The sequence below is a fragment of the Haliotis rubra genome, unplaced genomic scaffold, assembly GCF_003918875.1.
Source record: "Haliotis rubra isolate DU_JTF1 unplaced genomic scaffold, ASM391887v1 Scf2025, whole genome shotgun sequence".
NCBI lineage: Eukaryota > Metazoa > Mollusca > Gastropoda > Lepetellida > Haliotidae > Haliotis > Haliotis rubra.
The window spans coordinates 51,729-73,651 of NW_025766032.1; the positions used below are offsets into that span (position 1 = coordinate 51,729).

The 21,923-nt window shown below is 39.8% G+C and overlaps 2 protein-coding genes across 2 annotated transcripts; one reads left to right on the forward strand and one right to left on the reverse strand.

The window, feature by feature from the left end:
- LOC124275790 (pancreatic triacylglycerol lipase-like) lies at positions 1-13,265 on the forward strand. Its single transcript, XM_046711461.1, is given in 7 exon segments — positions 1-142; positions 6,623-6,875; positions 6,877-6,931; positions 7,561-7,798; positions 11,760-11,876; positions 12,042-12,161; positions 12,713-13,265. Coding segments are annotated over 7 exon segments (1,080 nt in total). The 5' UTR covers positions 1-87; the 3' UTR covers positions 12,955-13,265.
- A 2,501-nt stretch (positions 13,266-15,766) lies between these two features.
- On the reverse strand, positions 15,767-21,567 carry LOC124275793 (pancreatic triacylglycerol lipase-like). Its single transcript, XM_046711464.1, has 4 exons — positions 21,309-21,567; positions 20,309-20,423; positions 19,138-19,326; positions 15,767-16,339 (listed from the first exon to the last, which is right to left on the reverse strand). Exons 1-4 carry the CDS (start codon positions 21,565-21,567, stop codon positions 16,258-16,260), a joined length of 645 nt encoding a protein of 214 aa, XP_046567420.1. The 3' UTR covers positions 15,767-16,257.
- Between the last annotated feature and the right edge of the window lie 356 nt (positions 21,568-21,923).

Genomic DNA, 21,923 nt, shown 5'->3' on the forward strand with positions numbered 1-21,923 from the left:
AACATATAAAAGCGCGGGTGTTTCATCGTGCGTCTCGCCGCGCCAGACACGCCAACATCACCGACTACCGACAGCATCTGACTTCAGATGGATCTCTTCAAAATCACCATTATTTTATTGTGCGCTTTCTACCCAGTTCAAGGTAAGATAGTTCTTACTTATAAATTTTTAATTAATAAGTGTATATAAACAAAGTATTTAAACAATGATGTTTCAGCTATGCGTTTATTCAGCGTTATTTATTTCAATGTGTATGCATAATACATCCCAAATAAAAAATATTGTAAATGATGAAGCACCATGTTATCAAGTGCTGATCATTCTACTACTGATTTGAGATACATGTAGGTCTATCTTTATTCATGACTTGATTCAACCGAGTTACAACATACCACTTGGGTGGTATATTTTAATAGTAACTTATTATGTGTCAGCGAAACAAAGGGACATATATATGTGTTTTGTCATATACACGATATATGATATAATATATATACTATTAACGGGTATTATAACGTTATTGTATAACGTCTTCATTACGGTACATTATGAAATCTAATGAGATGAAGATACGCTGCTATCATAAAGCTAGTTGTTGTTTTATTCCTATCGTAATGTCAATATTTCTTCCCTCCATCCTCCAGTGATGATGCAACATTACCTCAAAGTTATGCTGTGCATCTCAGACTCAGATACCGTTATCTGTGTAAGGCATATCAAAGTACTCGTGTTAAACCAATCCCGTTCGTTCTCGGGACAACGCCCACATTTAGCACAGCTGATAGAACTATTACCCCCTCGTTGACGCACACCTAACTATCAGGGGTGATAACATATAGGTATGACGTAGATTCACAAACCAAAACCAGCCAATCAGCGCCTCTCTCCTGGGCAGCGCCCGCTTCATTGATGCCGGGAGGTGAATCCATTGCAGATTGTGTTACCTTCACCTTAGAGAGAATGCAGTGCTACAGAACGCCTACCTCAGCTTAGGAGACGCAACTAAGAGTAAGAATGATAAAATGTTTACAAACAGTAAAGGTGTAGTTGTTTTCATATAAAATCAAAACGTTAAACTTTATGCTCGTTGAAACTTGATAAAAACAGCATTTTTACAATATTTTTTGTACAACCTGGAAACAGGGATACGAACTGCATTTTGTTTTGAGTTAACGGGGTGTTCACTGTAGTAGCAGAGACAAAATCTGAAGAGTTCATTGGCAGCTATAGTCTGTTTGCAGTGAAAACGTACCGATGCATTTCACTTTAAACAAGAAAGTAAATCGAATAAAATGAAATTTTGATTGCGAATCCTCATAATTTTACCTTGCCAATTGAACATTAAATCTCAGAATTTTATTAAACTTAGGATAAAAGTTGTTTAACAAACGATCATAGTTTCAAATCGTTATTATTGGTTTGTATTACAAGGGGGTATGCACATTAAATGAAACACCGAGAACAAGTAGGGTTGGTCCAAGTTAACGCTCATCACGTACCGCACGTGCATTTGTTTCAGTGTTCAAACTACTACGCTTTATGAGGATTCGCAATCTTAATTTCACTTTATTTCATTTACTTTTTTGTGTAAAGTGAAATTCATCGGTACGTTTTCACTGCAAACGGTCTATAATGTATCGGACGTTAAAGTAAAACATATGAAATTGAAATGTGCAGTAAATGTTTATGTTCAGCCGGTAATGACGTAATAGACAACGACGCAGTAATTACTTGTGTCTTTCAATACTGGCCTTTTAAAGGGGCTGTTTGATCTTATTGTTTCAATTATCTTGGAATTATGACGTAAATTGAACCATTCCAGTATAGACTTGTGCGAGTCTGTTCTGTACTAAGCTACCGCGGATGGAACAATGCATAGACCGCTGTCCCACTAACACAGATGGTTCTCTGTCTGGCGGCAAATGTGGTGACTTTACTACCATTCCTTAAGGCACCTAACATCTGTTCAGGCAACAGGCATGGAAAAACATTCCACATACATATCAAGCGATCTTGTTTAAGAGAGTTTCACAGTTTACTGACACATTTGCCAGCAACAATTACTTACACGAGTAGAGCTTGTTAAAGGCACAGACAAAAACGATAAATGGAGTCTGCTGCAGTCATTAAACTGTCACGTAACCTCAATAAAAATATGTTAAGTGATGTTTATGGAATTGGTGAAAATGTTTGCATATCCATGTGTTGCAAATCATAAAAAGCTCAAGTCTTGAATCTCGCCATTACACAATGATCCACCAAGATAAGCGAAACTGTTACATTGGCTGTCTGAAAGCTCCAGGAATGTGAAAATTGGGTAATTATTTTGGAAAACCGTGTCAAATTTCGCAGACCTCTGCACGTCTCATTGGAATGAACATTCAGTCCCGCTTTCTATCAGAACAGTTCTGATGGTATTTGGGAAAAGACAACCAGAACCCAAAGGGCATCTATTGTATGACAGAACAAAAAGCAGCCTGACGATGAACGAAACATTTGAGAATTGAATTTTAAGCAAAATTGCAAACGTTATTAAAACGTTACTTGACCGACAACAGTCCCTGAATTACTGAAAACACATACGGAATATATCACCATCGACTAACTATATCTTATTTATTTCATTGTTAGACACTATTAAACATAGATCACATATTCTATTAGCGCGGAACAACAAACTGAGTGATATCAATGTTTTATGCTCCTCTTAATAACAGTGACGCAACATGAACACAACCTAAGATGTTTGGTTTGACAAATAGGTTGAACACCAGAACCTTTCATCAAGGATGAAGTACATATGAAGAATCGAACCTGAATCTTTGATTGAATGCTGTGTTAAATCATTAATTAGATGTTTAGTTTATGCCCAGATGTTGGACATGACGAGTAAACGCTTGCAGTAATGAGTAGATGATGTTTTCACTTTCTTAAACCGGAATCCGCCTGCGCCCCTTCTTGGGAGCAGGAGCCGAATTTCCACCAAACGAGGAGGCGCTTTGACAACCTGGCTAAAATCAAGACATGTCTGCTTGGCCTACAGTTGAAGTTCCTTGAACTATAAAGATATTGTGTGGCCATAAAACGGTTATCTGCATACTAGTATACTAAATGCATTCTTCAGGAATATTGCTAAGTACTTGATAGCATGGATGTTTGAGAGTAACATGAGCTAGAATATATGTAAGTGTACTACGCACGGCAGATAACTAGTGAGTTTTTTTAACACAGGAATAACACACCTTCCGCTACGGGGATATCTCAATATTGGCATACATACTGATCGGGTCTTCAAAGGTGGCCTAGTCTAAAGCGGTGCATTTCGTAACGGGTTGGGTAAACAAGAAATGTGAGTGAGTGAGTTTTACGCCGCTTCTTGCAATATTCCACTGTTCGAGTAATATCACGGCCGGGATACCAGAGATTGTCTTCACACATTATACCCAACCCAAGAAATGTAATATTGCAGGTTCGAATTCCGGTTCCAATGGCTCCATGTTTGTCTCTAAATCTGTGCTCGTGGGTACAACGTCATGAACGTCTCAAAACCTACATCACTTCGGCCTTTCCTCACCCGTCTTGTTATATCAGGAATACTGTAACAAGCGGCGTTAAAACCTGTTCACTCACATACCCATGAAACTCATTTTCAGATAACGTCTATATATGCTATATCAACACCAGCACGTTTGGACTTTCAACACAGTGATGAAGAATTCCGTTTAAGGTTGAGTAGTGGGCGGATTATATGGAAGTGGACGAACGTGGAAGGGGCATCATTCACGTTGTAGTCTGGTAACTTTGGACGTAAACGTCGTCGACAAACAACAGCATCATACTACCTCGTCTGTCTTGCGTTACTTGGTCTCCATGGCTGTAAACGTGTTCATTTTTCTATTATACAAACCCGTTTGTCCTTTTGAGAGTCAGTTTTGACATAACGCATAAGTCGTGACGGGGATGGTAACAACATGTGAGGCCCATTTCTGGTTTCCCCGCTGTGAAATTGCTGGATTATTGCTAAACGCGGCGTAAAACTACACTCACTCACTCACTCAATTACTCGTGACGGGGATATTCAAGCTAGATAAAACCTTGATCATTTGCCTATTTTAGCTAATTTTTAACAACATTAATATATTATACTGTAACACTTTTCCGGTCCAATAAAATGTCAATAAAAGTCAGTACAAAACATAGCAGTCGAAACGGCATACCTTTGATCGCCTGGACGAAATACTAGTCCAGATTTGCTCATAAAATGACTTTCCGGCAGTGTCAAGAAGTGATATTCCTCTTTAGATACTGGCTTAGATGCGCGACGCGCTCTTTAATTTGGCACTAAAAGTCCAATATTTCAAACTTTGTCTCCTTTGTTTCATTGAAAAATGTCTCAAAAGATCATAAATGACGTTGTGCCTCCTATTTCGAAAACAGGAATGCATCTTCACAAAGACAAATACCATTCTTTTCTTTATTCTATTTTTTTCCCTCTGTAATGCCGATGGCTTGAAATAGACGGAATATCTGGCAAGATGTGACAGATTATATACTTTCTTCCCAAATAGTTGGAAGTCGCTATAACCCGTGAAAATCAGGGTAAGAATTGATTTCCAGTAGCCGTTCTTGTCGTAAGAGGCGACTAACGGGTGGCCAGGCTCGCTGACTTGGTTGACACGTGTCATCGTAGCCAATTTCGTAGATCGATGCTCATGGTGTTGATCACTGGATTGTCTGGTCCAGACTTGATTATTTATAGACTGGTATATAGCTGGTATAGTGTGGCGTAAAACTAAACTCACTTACTGAATTGAAGTCGCTTTATTCCTACCTCTCGTGAATGCTCTGCTGCTGGAACAGTCATTCACCGCTATCTCACACCCTATGGAATCTGGTTTGGTGGATAAGCGAGACTGTTTATCCTCTGGCTTTTAACTCATTCAAATATACATCTCATTCAAATTGACTCTTAACGGCGTACAATTCTGCAGAATGGGTTTAAGCAGGACGGGGGTAGAGAGGTAGTTTGTAAGGGCACCGAAGCCGGTGGTGGTAACGATTGATAAAACTATACTCATGGAAACAAATAAGGGAACACATGAAAGTTTTCCTTTATTCTTTTCCAGGTTTCTTCACAAGCTTTGTATTGCAGTGTGGGCGAAATTCTGGAAATAAATTAAGGAAACTTGTACTTTCATTTAATCCCTTATTTGTTTCCGTAAGTATATTAGTAATGCTGTAGTTGGAAATAGATCAGTGTCAGTCAATCGGTTGAAATATAAATGGTTGACTGTAATTAGTCAAGCCTTATCGAAAGGTACTTTCCATCAGATACAAAATATCCTAATGACACAATCACCGAGACATCTATTACATGAATTACAAATCTCACCACATGGCTGCCGAAGGACCGTATCACCAGTAAACATGAAACTGCCACCTGCTTATTGAAATACTAGTGGTCCAACAGTTTGCACAGTTTACATTTCTCCAGGTAAATCTCGTAATTTAGGTTATAATATTTAATATTGTCTGAGTATATATCTATATAAGTTTGCCTCGTTAGTCGACCAGGTTAACCTACATATTAAAAAGATAATACGACCCTATTTAGAATACCATGCACTTCCCGTATTACTGGGGCAACGTCCGCTCCACATACATATATTCACCATCCCATTCCGTTATCACGGAATGAGTATAATTATGCAGATATAAACATATATCTCTGATCTTTCATAGTGCTCCTACCGATAACGCCAGTAGGGGGGAGGTAACTCTTATCTGAGTTGAAGAGGATAACAGAGCCTAAGTCTGTCATTTGACGTAGATAGCTGGTGTGAAAGATACTATGGAGTTGATGTACATACTTTATGGGTTTTCATGCTGTGGGTGATATTTAACGCCTACGTCATTGCAAGGTGTTTTGTTGATGACTAAAACCACAGACGTCATCGGTATCACCGACTAGTTCAACATAAAATCCACGTCACGGATACCGTGTCAACAATCACAAAATCCGGTCAAACCTGGGGTTGAAATGCGTGTAATATACCCTGGCCCGACAGAGAGAGAAATACATTATAATTATACAACTGTCAGTGAAGTGAAGTTGACCGTGTAGTGTAGTATCAAAAAACGACAAAAATGGTTCGACATATGGTTCATGGACTCTTCAAACAGTACTACACAGTTTGGGGGTTCTCTTAAAATCAGAACTGTTTCTCAGAATCGTTGCTAATCGAACGATGGCTGTACATGGGAAGTACAGACAATTGACCTCCGACATATAACGATGAGCCTTCAGAGGTTTGTAAATCTGTCATACAGACCTTGTACAAATATATATAAGAAAGCCCATGCCAGTCGAGAATATGCGGCTAGTCTAGATTACCACAGTTTCTAAAAATGAAGAAAGTCTCTGGATTCCCTTACATTACATTTTATTATTATAAATTAGGAACCGTTTTTTTATAAAATACTTTCATGTCGGAGACTAGACGCTAGTCAAGAGGTTTATCAATGGTTTGTAATGCCTAGTACATCTAGTATGTCACGGAGGAATGAGCCCCTCGGTGTTTACACCCTTTAACTGTAATATTCTGCTTTTACTGCATTCCAGGGTGGTTCTTCAGTGTCTTCAAAACCCGACGTGTGTGTTATGAAGGCTACAAGCTCGGATGTTTTTCTGCGGCCGCTCCCCACACAAACACTAACTACCTGCCCCGGTCACCGGACAGCCTGGGGGTCAAGTTCAAGTTCTTCATCAGCCCCAGTATCTACCACACACTCGACCTCAAGTACAACCTCCGGCGTCTTCAGTCCAAAAACGTCTTCCGGCCAGATCTGCCCACCAAGGTCATAATCCACGGCTTCAATGACAGGAGATAACCCATGGGTGGAAAGCATGGTGAAGGAACTCTTGAAAAAGGTAAACACATGATGATGACAACACACTATTTTCCAGTAAATCTGGATGAAGGCTCTACCTGAGAATGGAGGAAATAATGATGCAATTGAAGGTGGGTGGGGGTTTTTTTAATAGAAAATTCAACCCAACCGAAGCTTTAATCGAGGACCAAATGGGTTGCGAAATTACTCTGACTTTGACTTCACATTAAAAAAAACCATCCATGCAACATGATCCTTTGACTTCCATTTACCTCATGTTTAACTTAATTTCTTCTACTTATTTATATGTCATTCACTTATTTTTGTGTCACAAATTGTTTTTATCAAATTATGCTTTAACAAAGGCCTGCTACCAGCTACTTTTAATGGGTGGTGCATTTTATTAATAGACTCTCGACAATCTAGCGTTCATGGAAATTGTCCTTGACCGTTCGCCGCTTTAGGCTGGTTTTGATGAGTCACATAATAATCCGGCCACATTACACTCTTAATTATGTTCAGGGAGGCGTTAAAACCGTCCCATTACTTCAGAATTAGGGCCATAATGTCACGATATTAAGAGAAGTAATGATGTGTTTTTCACTTGAAATGAGACGTTCACCAGGTCTGTTTGCGTTGGTTTACGTTTGGTGTTACGGATACTTGCAGGGCTCCATGAACGTGGTCGTCGTGGACTGGAGAAAAGGGGCAAGCGTGTACGACTACAATCAGGCAGTGGCCGATATCAGGGTGGTAGGCGCCATGACAGCTAGACTGCTCACCAAACTTCAGGAACATGGCGCAGACTCGGCAACCTTCCATTTGATTGGTCACAGTCTCGGCGCCCATATCGCAGGGTATGCCGGGAGCAGGAACACTGTCACTGGTCAAGTCGGACGCATCACGGGTAGGATATCAAACTTCCGTTATCCTGAGTTTTTGATTCTGATGTGTAGTGTCGTCTCATGGCAAGGAAGTCAGTTCTTTATATCTATTATTGACACGCCCCAGTTATAATCCGTTAGATGACGATTGTTTTCTCAATGTAGAGGCGTTTATAAAAATGATCTGATATGGCAGTCATTTATAGGTCTGTTGGCAGGGTGACACATGTAAGCATGTCGTAATGTTCATCGTGACGTCACTTGCTTGTCACGTCACAGTTGACAGTTGTGTAACTGTGCTAGGAGTGCGGTGCCAGCCTCAGTATACGTGTCATTTAGGAGATAAACATCATGTGTTGGCCAGTTTCCGGGTGTTATTGACTATATGAAGCACGGGAATTCAATTGTAATCGACGGCGTCAGCCGGAGGTTTCAAATGAAATATTCCCGTGCTTCAAATACTCAATAACACCCGGAAATTGGCCAACACATCATGTTTATCCTAAATATAACACCTTTTGTACTCCAGTTACAATATGTTGTATCTTTGCAACGCATGAACTTTGTTATATGTTGCGAGATAAACATTAGATCTTTTATTTGCCCGTATGAAGTCCTGAATATGTCTACTATTACTGTAACAGCGGTCGTGACGCTTTTAAGTTTCTATTTTCTATTTAGGTCAAGACGTGATTAACCCCCTGGCTGCCGAGTTTTTTTTCAGGCGCACATTTTCATACGCTTTGAAAAGTGAACGTTGTGCGATAATTGCGCTCGCGTGGTCCTGGATCTACGTACGGCTATAAAATTACACAGAAATGTAGAATATTAAATTTCCTATCCGTTGGTGTAAATAAAAGTGCAACTACCCCGCGGTTTGAGAAATAGACCTTGCTAAATGTTGTCCATATGTTTGTTATGCGTTAAAAAACAGTAAATTTCTCCGCTTTTTATCGCGCACCGATAAAAGCACTGTGCTACGATTTTTTTAATGTGGCATCTTTACGGAAAGTGTGAGCGAAGAAAATACAGCCTGATATCTGAACGATATAAGTGTATATGAATTGGGTTTATGTGCTTGTGCATAACGTTATACGCTCAACATTAAAAATGACTCGTAATAAATGTCAAAAATGGATTTTCTTCTATGACGTCAAACGACGACAGAGAGGTCATACACGTATAATGATAAGGGGGTATAACTCCGTTATGCGTAACACTAGGTCAATGTAACTCAGATCACTTGGACAGAATTTGTTGTGGATACGGACGCTATATTTTCGTTATTTTATGTTCATGGTGAACCAAACTATTCCAATTCAAAGTTCCCCAATGTGAACGGATGCGCTTTGGTAGTTTCACAATTGATAAGAAAAAGATGTCAACGTATTACATGTGAAAGCACGTAATTGCGATTTGAATGGCCCTATCCGATATATAAGTTAGTTCTTAGATTCCCATATTCTCCTGTTTGTGTAGACGTAATTTGACTTATTTTGCATCGTTATTACCAGAGTACTAGCCATATCTTCAAATGTAACGAAATTGCTGAAAATGATACAACATTTTAGTTGACGTTATTGCTTGTTTTATGCATTTTGCGACGTCGGACGACATTGGTATGCTGATTAGTATATATGTCACTTAATTTCCATTAATTGTATAAAAGGTCTAGACTTCTATATCAGAATTTAACACTCTTTAGACAAAACATAAAATGACTGATTTTTCCATTTAAATAGTGTCCTGAATATATCAACAATTAGACGGTTTGATAGCGTATCTTTTTGTGAACAACACGCGCACCTGTTTGGCATCAATATAACGTAAATAAAAATAATATTTCACAACACCCGAATATTTTGTTTGGGATAAGAATTTTGTTTGTTTATGATTATGTCGCTATTTCTCTTCATACGTATGCAATGAAAGATGCAAAAAGATAGCTTTTTATATATGGAACTATATATTAGAATATGGAAGTAAGATTTGTCCGAATTAACACATGAGATGGTATATATATTTTTCAACCATTTTCCTATAAATGTAGATAGAGTTTGATATCCTGTTATCACAATATTATTTAATCGAATATGAATTGAATATATTATCGAAAACAATGCTAGAGAATCATAAAACGTTTCCAACAAACGCGCACCTGGCCGATCAATATGCATCATTCTTTTGTCTATAAAACGACACAAAATTATGCAATGAACAAGACAATTCCTTTAAGTATGTGTGCATATATATTTCATAACATATATAAATCATTTTCATTAATATTATCAGTTTTACATATAAGGTTGAATTATGTCACCGTTCATTAACCTGTTCATATGAAATTGCAATATTAGTAAAAATAAATTGAATATTGTACATCATAGGAACTGAAGTAGTTGCAGTTATTGCTACGTTTGATCTTCTAACACTTCTGTAAAGGTTTCGAATATGGTGTATTGCACTAAATATGTCAATTTCTTATGTAAATATGATTCAAACAATCAAAAACTTTCAAAGAATAAAACACCGTAAACCCTATATGCACGTATGATATGATATTGAACAAGGCTAAATGTAGATACTGAAGTAAGTTTCATGAAAAAGTATCTGAACTAATACGCAAAATATACACCATAATACTGACAGTGTAATCGGAAGGATATGGCGATTGTGTTTACTTTTGTTCAACCGACCTTCACCTCAAAGAAATTGCCTAATATGTAGAACAATGTTGACGTATGACATCACTACCGCTGACCGATTTCTTACAAAATGGCGGCTTTGCTGACAAGGGTACACAGGATTTTGCGAGGACCCTTCCATTGATTCAGGGATCGTTTGTACATAAATATGACATGTAAGTAATCAGAATGATTCTGACTACCACTGTATTGTTATATGTTTTTATCGTTTTCACTATAAGTAAGAGAAAAGGCCAGAAATGCAGATAATTACCGTTGTCGTTCTGCGTGATTTTGCGTCAGTCATGGCGTCACGCTGCACGGAAACTTTGACAATTTCTTATGAATTATCAAATCATTGCATTGTATCTATTTATAATTTCCTATTTCTTGCTACGATACTCTTTCCATGCATATTCCAAAGGTATTGAGCCATTGCAAGCAATGAATAGACGGATGAATGTTGAAAAATTTCAGAAAATGCTACGCAGTGTAAAATCGGAATTTGTCTTTGTTTACATTTCAGACTAACGCAGTCTTTCAAGCACAGCGTTCGTTTTCACACCCAATATGTTTCGTCTCATTTTATCTAGACAGTTATCATCGGTGACACAGACCAGTTGCAATTTGATTCTAAAATGTATGGGGAATTCAGTGATGCATTTTTCGAAGCTGAATATGAAATATAAGTGATGTAATAGGCGTCTCAATACCGGCCTCCGCGAAACGTGATTTTGTAAACACTATCAAATATGGCGGAAAGCGCTCTACGGCGTTCGTGTAAGTGTATTTTCGAAAACATCCCAACCGATTCTAGATTCATCGGCAACGTTTCAGAATTATAATTAGCGATTTCATGTAAAACTGATATCAGTGATCATAAATATGTTATTTTTGAAATTCAATACTCCCAGTAATTATCCGATTTTCACATTTCAAAACATACAGCAAATAACGCTGTGAATCGCGATTTCGTACTGTGTCAAAAATGGCAACATTTTCGATGAAGCCAATTTTGAAAGGTCATTTTCAGCACTTGAGCTTTGTCTAAAATACTAGTGGGCGTTATCAAGAAACAGGAAATTTCCCGCAGAATTCGAAACTGTGAAGTGTATTTGTGTGCGTGGGATATTTTGATTTTTATTGGACTTGGAATTGAGGGTTGAAGGGGAAGGACATATATGTCCCTGTGGCATCCAGGGGGTTAAGGACTTTGTAGGCAAATGAAACCACTTGAATCAAACTATCAGCTGGTTCGAGTCTAGAACTTCCTTTATCAACGACACAACATTTCTTCCAGGCTTGGACCCCGCTGGGCCGTCGTTCGAGGATACGAATCCCACGGTGAGGCTGGACCCGACTGATGCAGCATTCGTTGACGTCATCCACACCGACACGGAGCCGTTAACACACATGGGTGAGAATGTTGATCTAACCACATATGATTATGATATAGACTGCAAATTTACACATGCACACTCGTATACTATACGCTGATACGCCTCGTATTACGTACTGGGGTAGCCGAGATGGTACTGCGTTCGCTTGTCAGGCAATAGTTTCATGTATTTATCTTCTTCAGGCATGGGCATCAAGCAGCTGAGCGGCCACATGGACTTTTACCCTAATGGCGGCGTAGACCAGCCCGGATGCCCCGCCCACATCGCTTACATGCTGGTTACACTTCTGTCGGGGAAATCAAGTAAGTAAGTGTTGACACCGATCACATAATCCATAATGGCGCTATCACCCTCACAGAAAATATAATTATACGTCAGACTTTTGAAAGAATGAAATTGTCTGCCACAAATACACATTGTAGTAGTATTGTTTTGATTAGCTCAGCTGCAGTCAGAGATATGAGGTTCTAAATAGTCAACAGGTTAATATTTAACAGAAGGTTTCTGTATAAATAACCTCATTACATGGAGTTACATATATGTATTACTAAATGGATTCAGGTTTTATTTGTGTTGCATTTAACAGAATTGGCGGCGGGGTAGCCTAGTGGTGAAAGCGTTCGCTCGTCACGCCGAAGACCCTGGTTCGATTTCATGCATGGGTACAATGTTTGAAGCCCATTTCTGGTGTCCCCCGCCGTGATATTGCTGAAATATTGCTAAAAGCGGCGTAAAACTAAACTCAGTCACTCATTCAACAGCGAAACGCGCATGACTACTTTTAAAACAGTGATTGGAGGATCAATATCATGCGTTATTATGTAGGTTTCATCGTTTACTTTCCTTTTTCCAGGTTTCATTGGATCGTTTGCCTGCAGTCACATGCGAGCGGTTTACATATTCACCGAGTCAGTTAACTCCTTGTGTCAATTCAAGGCGACCCAGTGTTCATCAAACACAAATCTCACCGCCAGTGCCTGTATCCGATGTCCTCAAACCGGATGTCCACAAATGGGCTTCTACGCAAACTCATACAAATCTCCTGGGATATATTTCATATCAACACGAGATATAGCACCATTTTGTTTATCATAACCAGCCCTTTAGAAATGAAATATTTGTATACGAACATCAAAATAGACGCAGGCGAATTTTAGAAATTTTCCATTTAGACATCATACGTTTACACCTGCTGTTTTGTTAGACAATTAAACGCATCAGTTCATAATTATGCCACATATTCATTCCTAATTGTTGTTTGGTTGGAAGTCAAGTATCTTCATTGTCACATTCTCTGGTTCGCCCCTGCATCAGGTGCGTGGTTGGAAACATTGTCCTCATCGCCATGTTCATAACTCACAAACGACCATTGTCACTACAAACAAATAAAAAATACAAATTTAAAACTGTTTTATTTCATATCATTTAGTTCATGGTAACACACTAATGCTAGCAACGGCCGAAGCCCAAACGGTTAACTTGGTGTTTACCCTTACAATCCTTGCAATGGTCTGGTGGATCGAGCGTCCCTGCGGAGAGTGGAAGGTCTGGGGTTCGATCTTCAGCCACGTCGTACCAAAAGTGAGGGTGAAGTGAGGTGAAATTGGGTTTTACGTCGTGCTAAAGAATATTTCGCTCATATGACGACGTGCATGCGTGTGTATGTGTATGTGCGCCTGCTTGCATTAGCCCAGACTTGAGCTGGTTTTATAGTGCTAGCCCACTGAGATACCATGCCGCAGTGAAGCATGAATACCCCACTCAGACACATTATACTGACTTCGAGCTGACCAGTTCTTGCTGTACCCATTAATGCCGAGCGCCAGGCAGGGACCAACAGGTACCATATTTTAACGTCTTTTGGTACGACGCGGTCGGGGATCGAACCCGCGACCTTCCGCTCTCCGGGCGGACGCTCTAACCACTACACCCCGGAGGCGGTCCAAAAAAAGTGAGGGAGTATATTCCAGCTATATTGTACCAATGTGGGCAATTGGGTCCGGGTCTTTAGCGAACGCTTAAACCACAGGGCTACCCCACCGCCCATTCATACCAAAAGACGTTGAACGACGGTACATGTTGTTACCGTGCCTTGAGCTCGGGATTCAAACATGGACTGGTCGGCTCAGAGTCAGTATACTGTGTATACCGAGTAATGCATTATTGTATTTCGGTGGGTGAGCACTTACATGAAATCGGCGTTAGTCCGGGTGCACACACACAGAGTCGCATACATGTAACTACAATCGTCTTGAACACTTCGTTAACCCCCACTTCGCCCCACCTCCTTACAGTGTTGTTTTCAAGAACACCATCATAAGTACGCTCCATGTAGAACCCGACCTTCAAGTTAACAAGGTCAAGTAGACACGATGACACCGAAGGCAGACGTATAATGGTTACTTTGCATGGATGTATTACGTTCTGTCATCAGGTGAAGTAAGTAAATAGCGAAAAATATAAAAGTTTAGGCTTTTTCAGACCCCATTTCTATTTGTTCATTTTGTTCTAGATTTCGTATGAATTTTACAGTGAAGTAAATATTCACAATGATATTCACATACTGATGGCAAGTATTAAGGGAACACGTAAACAAACAGTGTCAAGTACAGTCTAGTATGTAGCATAGCGAGTGCCATACTATCATGAAAATCACAGAATGCATGTGGAAATCAAGCTAAAGTACTTTCGGAAATGCTAGAAAAATGGTTTTTAGACTTAATATCTTTAGAAAGATGATATATGAATTATGTTGTCAATATATCAACTCACCTATAGTGTACCTAATTTTTATTTCAATTGATTTAACATTTCCATGCATTTAAAGGGCAGTTTACAGGAGAGAATTTGGTACCAAAACAACAACAACAGAAATCTGAAATAGTCTTTACATTTATGCTAATAATACAGGTGGTGTAAAAATATAAATTAACGTTTTTCTTAAACAAATAAATGTTGAATGTTTGTGTTACTTTACTTAATTATCGTTTCTTATTGAAGAAATATTATAAATATAAATGTTGAAGTCTTGATAAATATGTTTCCCGTCATGCATGCACATCTTTATCACAGCGTCCACTATGGCCAACTATTTGCAGACGATTGTTGCAAAGGTTTATTAGTTTTTTTGTGCTTGAAAAAGACAGAGGTACACCTTTCATTTGTATAGAAACGGTTTAATACAGAACTTGTAGAGCAGTTGGTATGTCTTACCAACAAGTTTACAATATTGTAAACAAATCAGACAAGGCAGGGACCGTCTCAAAAGCAAAACCGGGACGTAAAACCATCCTTGACAACTTTGACAAGGGAGTACTTAGACGGGCGGTCTACAAACTTTATGAGAAGAAGAATATATATATTCTAAAGAAGCTACACCAGTGACTTCGTTAAATCTTTGGCCAATGTTCACAACTAGATTAAACTGACCGAATTACATCCATATTTTTGCAATGAAATATACTGTTGACATGCAAAACATTTATTAAAACGTTGCACATTTCTACAATCAATCGATAAGATAACACAAGTGATAGGATTCTTTCCAATGTACAGTAATTCGTATGTTTATTTCACAACAAACACACATACACAAATGATCCCTTACATAACCAATACGTATACTATACGTACACATATTCAACATTTTGAAGAAAACATCTATTGAGATGCCCCCTCGCCTGAGTGTGTGCTCAGGTGTCAATATCACCTGTCGATACCGTGGATGCCGTTGACGTAACACAGGCAGTGAAAGTTTTAGCAAATAACGTCCCACTACCTCGTATTTTTCTAAGTTTTTGGTATTTTCATCAGTAAAAACGCATTTTAGGGCATGTCTAAAAATTTATTCCCTCGGTCTACATTAGGTAGATGTTTTTAAAGTGATATTTGTTATTTAAGTAACTGTAATACCTCTGAATTTTAAATATAAGTCAAAAAAGCATTTTTCTAGCATTTCCGACAGTACTTATCTAACGAAACCAGGCTCCGCTTTCCCAGTGCAAATCTTTACCTTGTTTACAGCCGGTGCCTATGACAGTGCATTAGACAACACTCCAGTTTTAAGCACATTGTACAGTTTATAAACACGACCGTCCCTACACGGTAGTAACAACCTATTCTACTATGAGTATAGAATACAGAAGTACTTGCTACAGATACACATATCTGTCCACAGAACCACAAGACCGCAAACTTCAGCATTGTCTCTGCGTCTTGACAAACACTACCTGGAAGCTAGACGGTGACGCATATAAGGAAGGTTCCGCTTGTACGAAAAGGTCTTCAATAATTCCTTTTCTACCGGTTCTTCCCGATGAATACTGAATAATATATATCATCTACGTCAGTGGTTACACGTCAGTCGAAGCGTTTTGAGGTACACTTCGACCCCCGATATCAGCACGTACTCCGGGCCCCATGTGATAGCCATATGCTGCCCCCACTTCTTATTGCGATTTCTCTTGGACAAAATACTCTCCTGTAACACAGAATAATCAATGAGTGAGCCTATCTCCTAGACACAAGAGCATAGATTACATAGGAGTCAAACACAAGCTTAGAATGATTTAGCAAGACTAGAACTGGATGTCAGCCCAGGAGTATGTCATGATACACAACCAACACATCGTCCTAAATCCAATACTCGGTAAGTATGATACGACATACAGTCAACACATCGTCCTAAATCCCATCCTAGGTCAGTATGACACGACATACAGGCAACACGTCGTCCTAAATCCAATCCTAGGTCAGTATGACACGACATACAGGCAACACATCGTTCTAAATCCTATCCTAGGTCAATATGACACGACATACAAGCAACACATTGTCCTAAATCCCATCCTAGATCAGTATGACACGACACGCAACCAACACATCATCCTAAATCCCATCCTAGGTCAATATGACACGACATACAACCAACACATCGTCCTAAATCCCATTCTAGAGCAGTATGACACGACATACCGGCAACACATCTTCCTAAATCCCATCCTAGGTCAATATCCCACGACATACAGGCAACACGTCGTCCTTAATCCCCTCCTAGGTAAATATGACACGACATACAGGCAAACATCGTGCTAAATCCCATCCTAGGTCAATATGACACGACATACCGACAGCACATCGTCCTAAATCCCATCCTAGGTCAGTATGACACGACATACGGAAAACACATCGTCCTAACTTCCATCCTAGGTCAGTATCACACGACATACCGGCAACAAATCATCCTAAATCCCATCCTAGATCAGTATGACACGACATACAGGCAACACATCTTTCTAAGTCCCATCCTAGGTCAATATGACACAACATACAGGCAACACGTCGTCCTTAATCCCCTCCTAGGTAAATATGACACGACATACAGGCAAACATCGTGCTAAATCCCATCCTAGGTCAATATGACACGACATACCGACAGCACATCGTCCTAAATCCCATCCTAGATCAGTATGACACGACATACAGGCAACACATCTTTCTAAGTCCCATCCTAGGTCAATATGACACAACATACAGGCAACACATCGTCCTAAATCCCATCCTAGATCAGTATGACACGACATACTGGCAACACATCTTTCTAAGTCCCATCCTAGGTCAGCATGACACGGCATACAGGCAACACATCGTCCTAAATCCCATCCTAGATCAATATGACACGACATACTGGCAACACATCGTCCTAAATCCCATCCTAGATCAATATCACACGACATACAAGCAACACATTGTCCTACATCCCATCCTAGGTCAGTATGACACGACATACAGGCAACACATCGCCTAAATCCCATCCTAGATCAGTATGACACGACACGCAACCAACACATCATCCTAAATACCATCCTAGGTCAATATGACACGACATACAGGCAACGCGTCGTCCTAAATCCCATCCTAGGTCAATATGACACGACATACATGTAACACATCGTCATAAACCCTATCCTAAGTTAGTATGACACGACATATACCGGCAACACATCGTGCTAAATCCCATCCTAGGTCAATATGACACTACATACAGGCAAATCATCGTGCTAAATCCCATCCTAGGTCAATATGACACGACATACAGGCAACACATTGTCCTAAATCCCATCCTAGATCAGTATGACACGACATACAGGCAACACATTGTCCTAAATCCCATCCTAGGTCAATATGACACGACATACAGGCAACACATCGTCCTAAATCCCATCCTAGGTCAATATGACACGACATACGGGCAAAACATCGCCCTAAATCCCATCCTAGGTCAGTATGACACGGCATACATGCAACACATCGTCCTAAACCCTATCCTTGGTCAGTATGACACGGCATACATGCAACACATCGTCCTTAACCCCATCCTAGGTCAGTATGACACGACACGCAACCAACACATCATCCTAAATCCCATGTTAGGTCAATATGACACGACATACAGGCAACACATCGTCCTAAATCCCATCCTAGGTCAATATGACACGACATCCCGGCAACACATCGTCCTAAATCCCATCCTAGGTCAATATGACACGACATACAGGCAACATATCGTCCTAAATCCCATCCTAGGTCAGTATGGCACGGCATACATGCAACACATCGTCCTTAACCCCATCCTAGACCAGTATGACACGACACACAACCAACACATAGTCCTAAATACAGGTCTAGGGTTTAACGTCAATAGCCAATCGTCATGATCACACGTCAATATCACACGACATACCGGCAACATGTCGTCTTAAATCCCATCCTAGGTCAATATCACACGACATACATGCAACACATCGTCCTAAACCCTATCCTAGGTCAATATGACACGACATACAAGCAACACATAGTCCTAAATCCATGTCTAGAGTTTAACGTCAATAGCCAATCGTCATGACGGCCTCCAGTGAGTAATGGAACCGAAAATCAGTAGTCAATGTCGTGTAAGGTATGGGTGTCAAATTATCCTACACAAAAATCAAGGATTTAAAAAAGAAATTAAAGAATTTAAGAAATTAAATATTCAAAAGGCAGTCCACTTGACAATATTGAAGAACATATCACCAACAAGCAAGTACTTTGCCATCCCAAGTTCAAATTCAGATGCGTTAAATCAGTCCGATATCGCAACAGTCACAAACCGGTTGATGTATAGACAAGCCCATCTGCAACAGACAGTCTTTGATAAACTCCCCAAGCTAACTCCCCATCCTAACTCCCCATATTAATTCCCCATCCTAACTCCCCATACTAACTACCCTGCCGTCTTACCTATGTTGCGTGTGTACAGCGATGGTTGTCAGTCGTTGCAAATGCACGCCGTTGCTGGAGCGCCAGAAGCCGAGGTAGTCGAAGTAGGTGTAGACCCTCTGGAAGGTGACGTACACGTCCTCGATGTCGCCTAAGTCTGATGGCGTCACAAACATTCTCTGCACTACTTCGCCAGGGGTGAACGCACCACTACAAAGGTCAAAGGTTGACTTGACTAGTATTTATTTACAGATTATTTACAGACCGTCGCCATATAGCTGGAATATTGCTGAGTGCGGCGTAAACCTAAACTCACTTACCCACTCACTTGAATACCCTGATCTCATTCGCTACCCTTGTTTCTAAGCCTGATTCGAGTGGAGGACACCAAATAGAGTAAGTGAGTGATTGATAGTAGTTTTACGCTGCTTTAGGGAATATTCCAACAACAACATCACATGAGATACACCACGAATATATACTTCTCATCAAATGTTTAGACTCACTAGTGCAAAATATTCTATACTGTTTAAAGGTACTGTTTCCACATGAACTGATGTATTGTAAACAAATTCGTACAGTTGAAAAGATTATTGTCATGAGTTCAAGAAATGATAAAACTCTGTGAAAATTGGCGAATTCCTAACAAAACTTTACACCAAAACTCAGCTGTTCACATGCACGATATTTGCACATGCTCTTCAACAACGTGATGCACGGTCCTCGGGCAATCCATCTGTATATGGTTTGCAGTTGGTTTCCCCAGCTTAGTGTAGAAATCAATCTTCGATGTAACCATATATATATATATACATAACATATAGTGAGTGTTTTCAGTGAGTCTAAACATTTGACGGGACGTACACTTCACGCATTGCACCTTAGCGATGTAGTGACGAAAAAGAAAACGGATAGCGCCGACTTCGATCAGTTAATTCATATCGATGTCAAGGTATACCATTATTGTTGTTACAAATCTCCCTCATCAAAGACAGCGAGTCCATATCACAACTGTTTTTTGGTTTTTTGTTGTTGGTTTATTTTATTTATTAATTTTTTTTTTTTTTGGGGTTGTTGTTGTTTTGGGTAGTTTTGTTGTTGTTTGGTTGGTTTTGGGGGTTTTGTTTGTTTGTTTTATGTGGGGGTAAAGATCGGCTACGTATGGTAGAGAATATTCTATACCTGTTCTCACCTGTGTATTTCCATTGGGTGTGTCTGTCCCTGTGAGCCATACAGCCGCACCTCCATGCTTCCATGGATGACGGACATTGTGTCCGCTAGCCTCACCTTCACAAAGTAGGGGTAACCTGGGAACAAACATATATTTACACAAACTGTTCTTGTTAGCTGTACAATAAATACACGCCATTACTGAGAGTGATATCAGACATTACATAACATCATTAGTTGTTTCACTGATTCTTTCCCATTACTATAGTTCATCTGTCCTGACAGTTTTACCATGTGATTATATGACAGAGTCGGGTGTCCTGACAGTTTTACCATGTGATTATATGACAGAGTCGGGTGTCCTGACAGTTTTACCATGTGACTTTATGACAGAGTCGGGTGTCCTGACAGTTTTACCATGTGACTATATGACAGAGTCGGGTGTCCTGACAGTTTTACCATGTGACTATATGACAGAGTCCGGTGTCCTGACAGTTTTACCATGTGACTATATGACAGAGTCGGGTGTCCTGACAGTTTTACCATGTGACTATATGACAGAGTCGGGTGTCCTGACAGTTTTACCATGTGATTATATGACAGAGTCGGGTGTCCTGACAGTTTTACCGTGTGATTATATGAGAGTCGGGTGTCCTGACAGATTAACTATAGTATTCTTAACTTCTTTTGATCAACACATAAAGAGGATATATTATTCAATGTTTTAGCACTTCGGAAACCAAAAACAATTAATAAGGATCAGACAAATCATGATTGGTCCCTGTTGTTTAACTGAGATACGACACCTGAGAAACAGACCAATTCCGTGGGATTGAAGCTTTCGGAAGTGAGGTTGCCAACCACACAAAATCATCAGCGTTTAAGTATCCACACCAATGTATATATAAGACTGAGGCATAACTGTTTCCAGGGAACATGTACTAGCTTTATAATCTGCATATATTAGTAAATATGCGTATGACGGGCTATGAATTCAATATATTCCTATAATTCAGACATACCACAATATGGACGTGTAGGCCTGGTGTCCAAATAGAACGACCCTCTCGCTGGGGACTGGATGGATGGGTAGCCCATGACGGGGCAGGGGGTGTTGCCGCAGTGGAAGCAGTTGCCGCTATTGAAGTCGGTGATGCTGGAGCAGGCGAAGGCCGTGAAGGGACAGGGGGAGTTGACAGACTCTACAAACAGCTCGCTAGCTCTGTTGTGGTTGCAGCCGATGCTGAGCTCCGCCTCTGAGATACAGTAAACTCTCACCATAGTCATTTAATACTAAACAACAATATTAATATATAAAGGCATTTAAGTAGGATATGTCAAAAGTATTCGTTAAAAAATCCTTATCTTATCGTGTACTTAAGTACGGTACCTACCTAAAACAGAAACATGGCTCAAGAAAAATGTGTACATCTAAGAAACAAATCACTTTTCGAATGTTATATCGGCCAGTGTCAGATATAAGGATCTGCTGACATAGAAAACATAATTTAAAACAACTTTGAATACAATAATGTAGACATGTAGAACAATGACTATTGAAATGGTAAAATTCAGTTACAGTAAGCAGATGAGCATACATTCATCCTTCATCAATTCGTACATATCACATTTGTCGT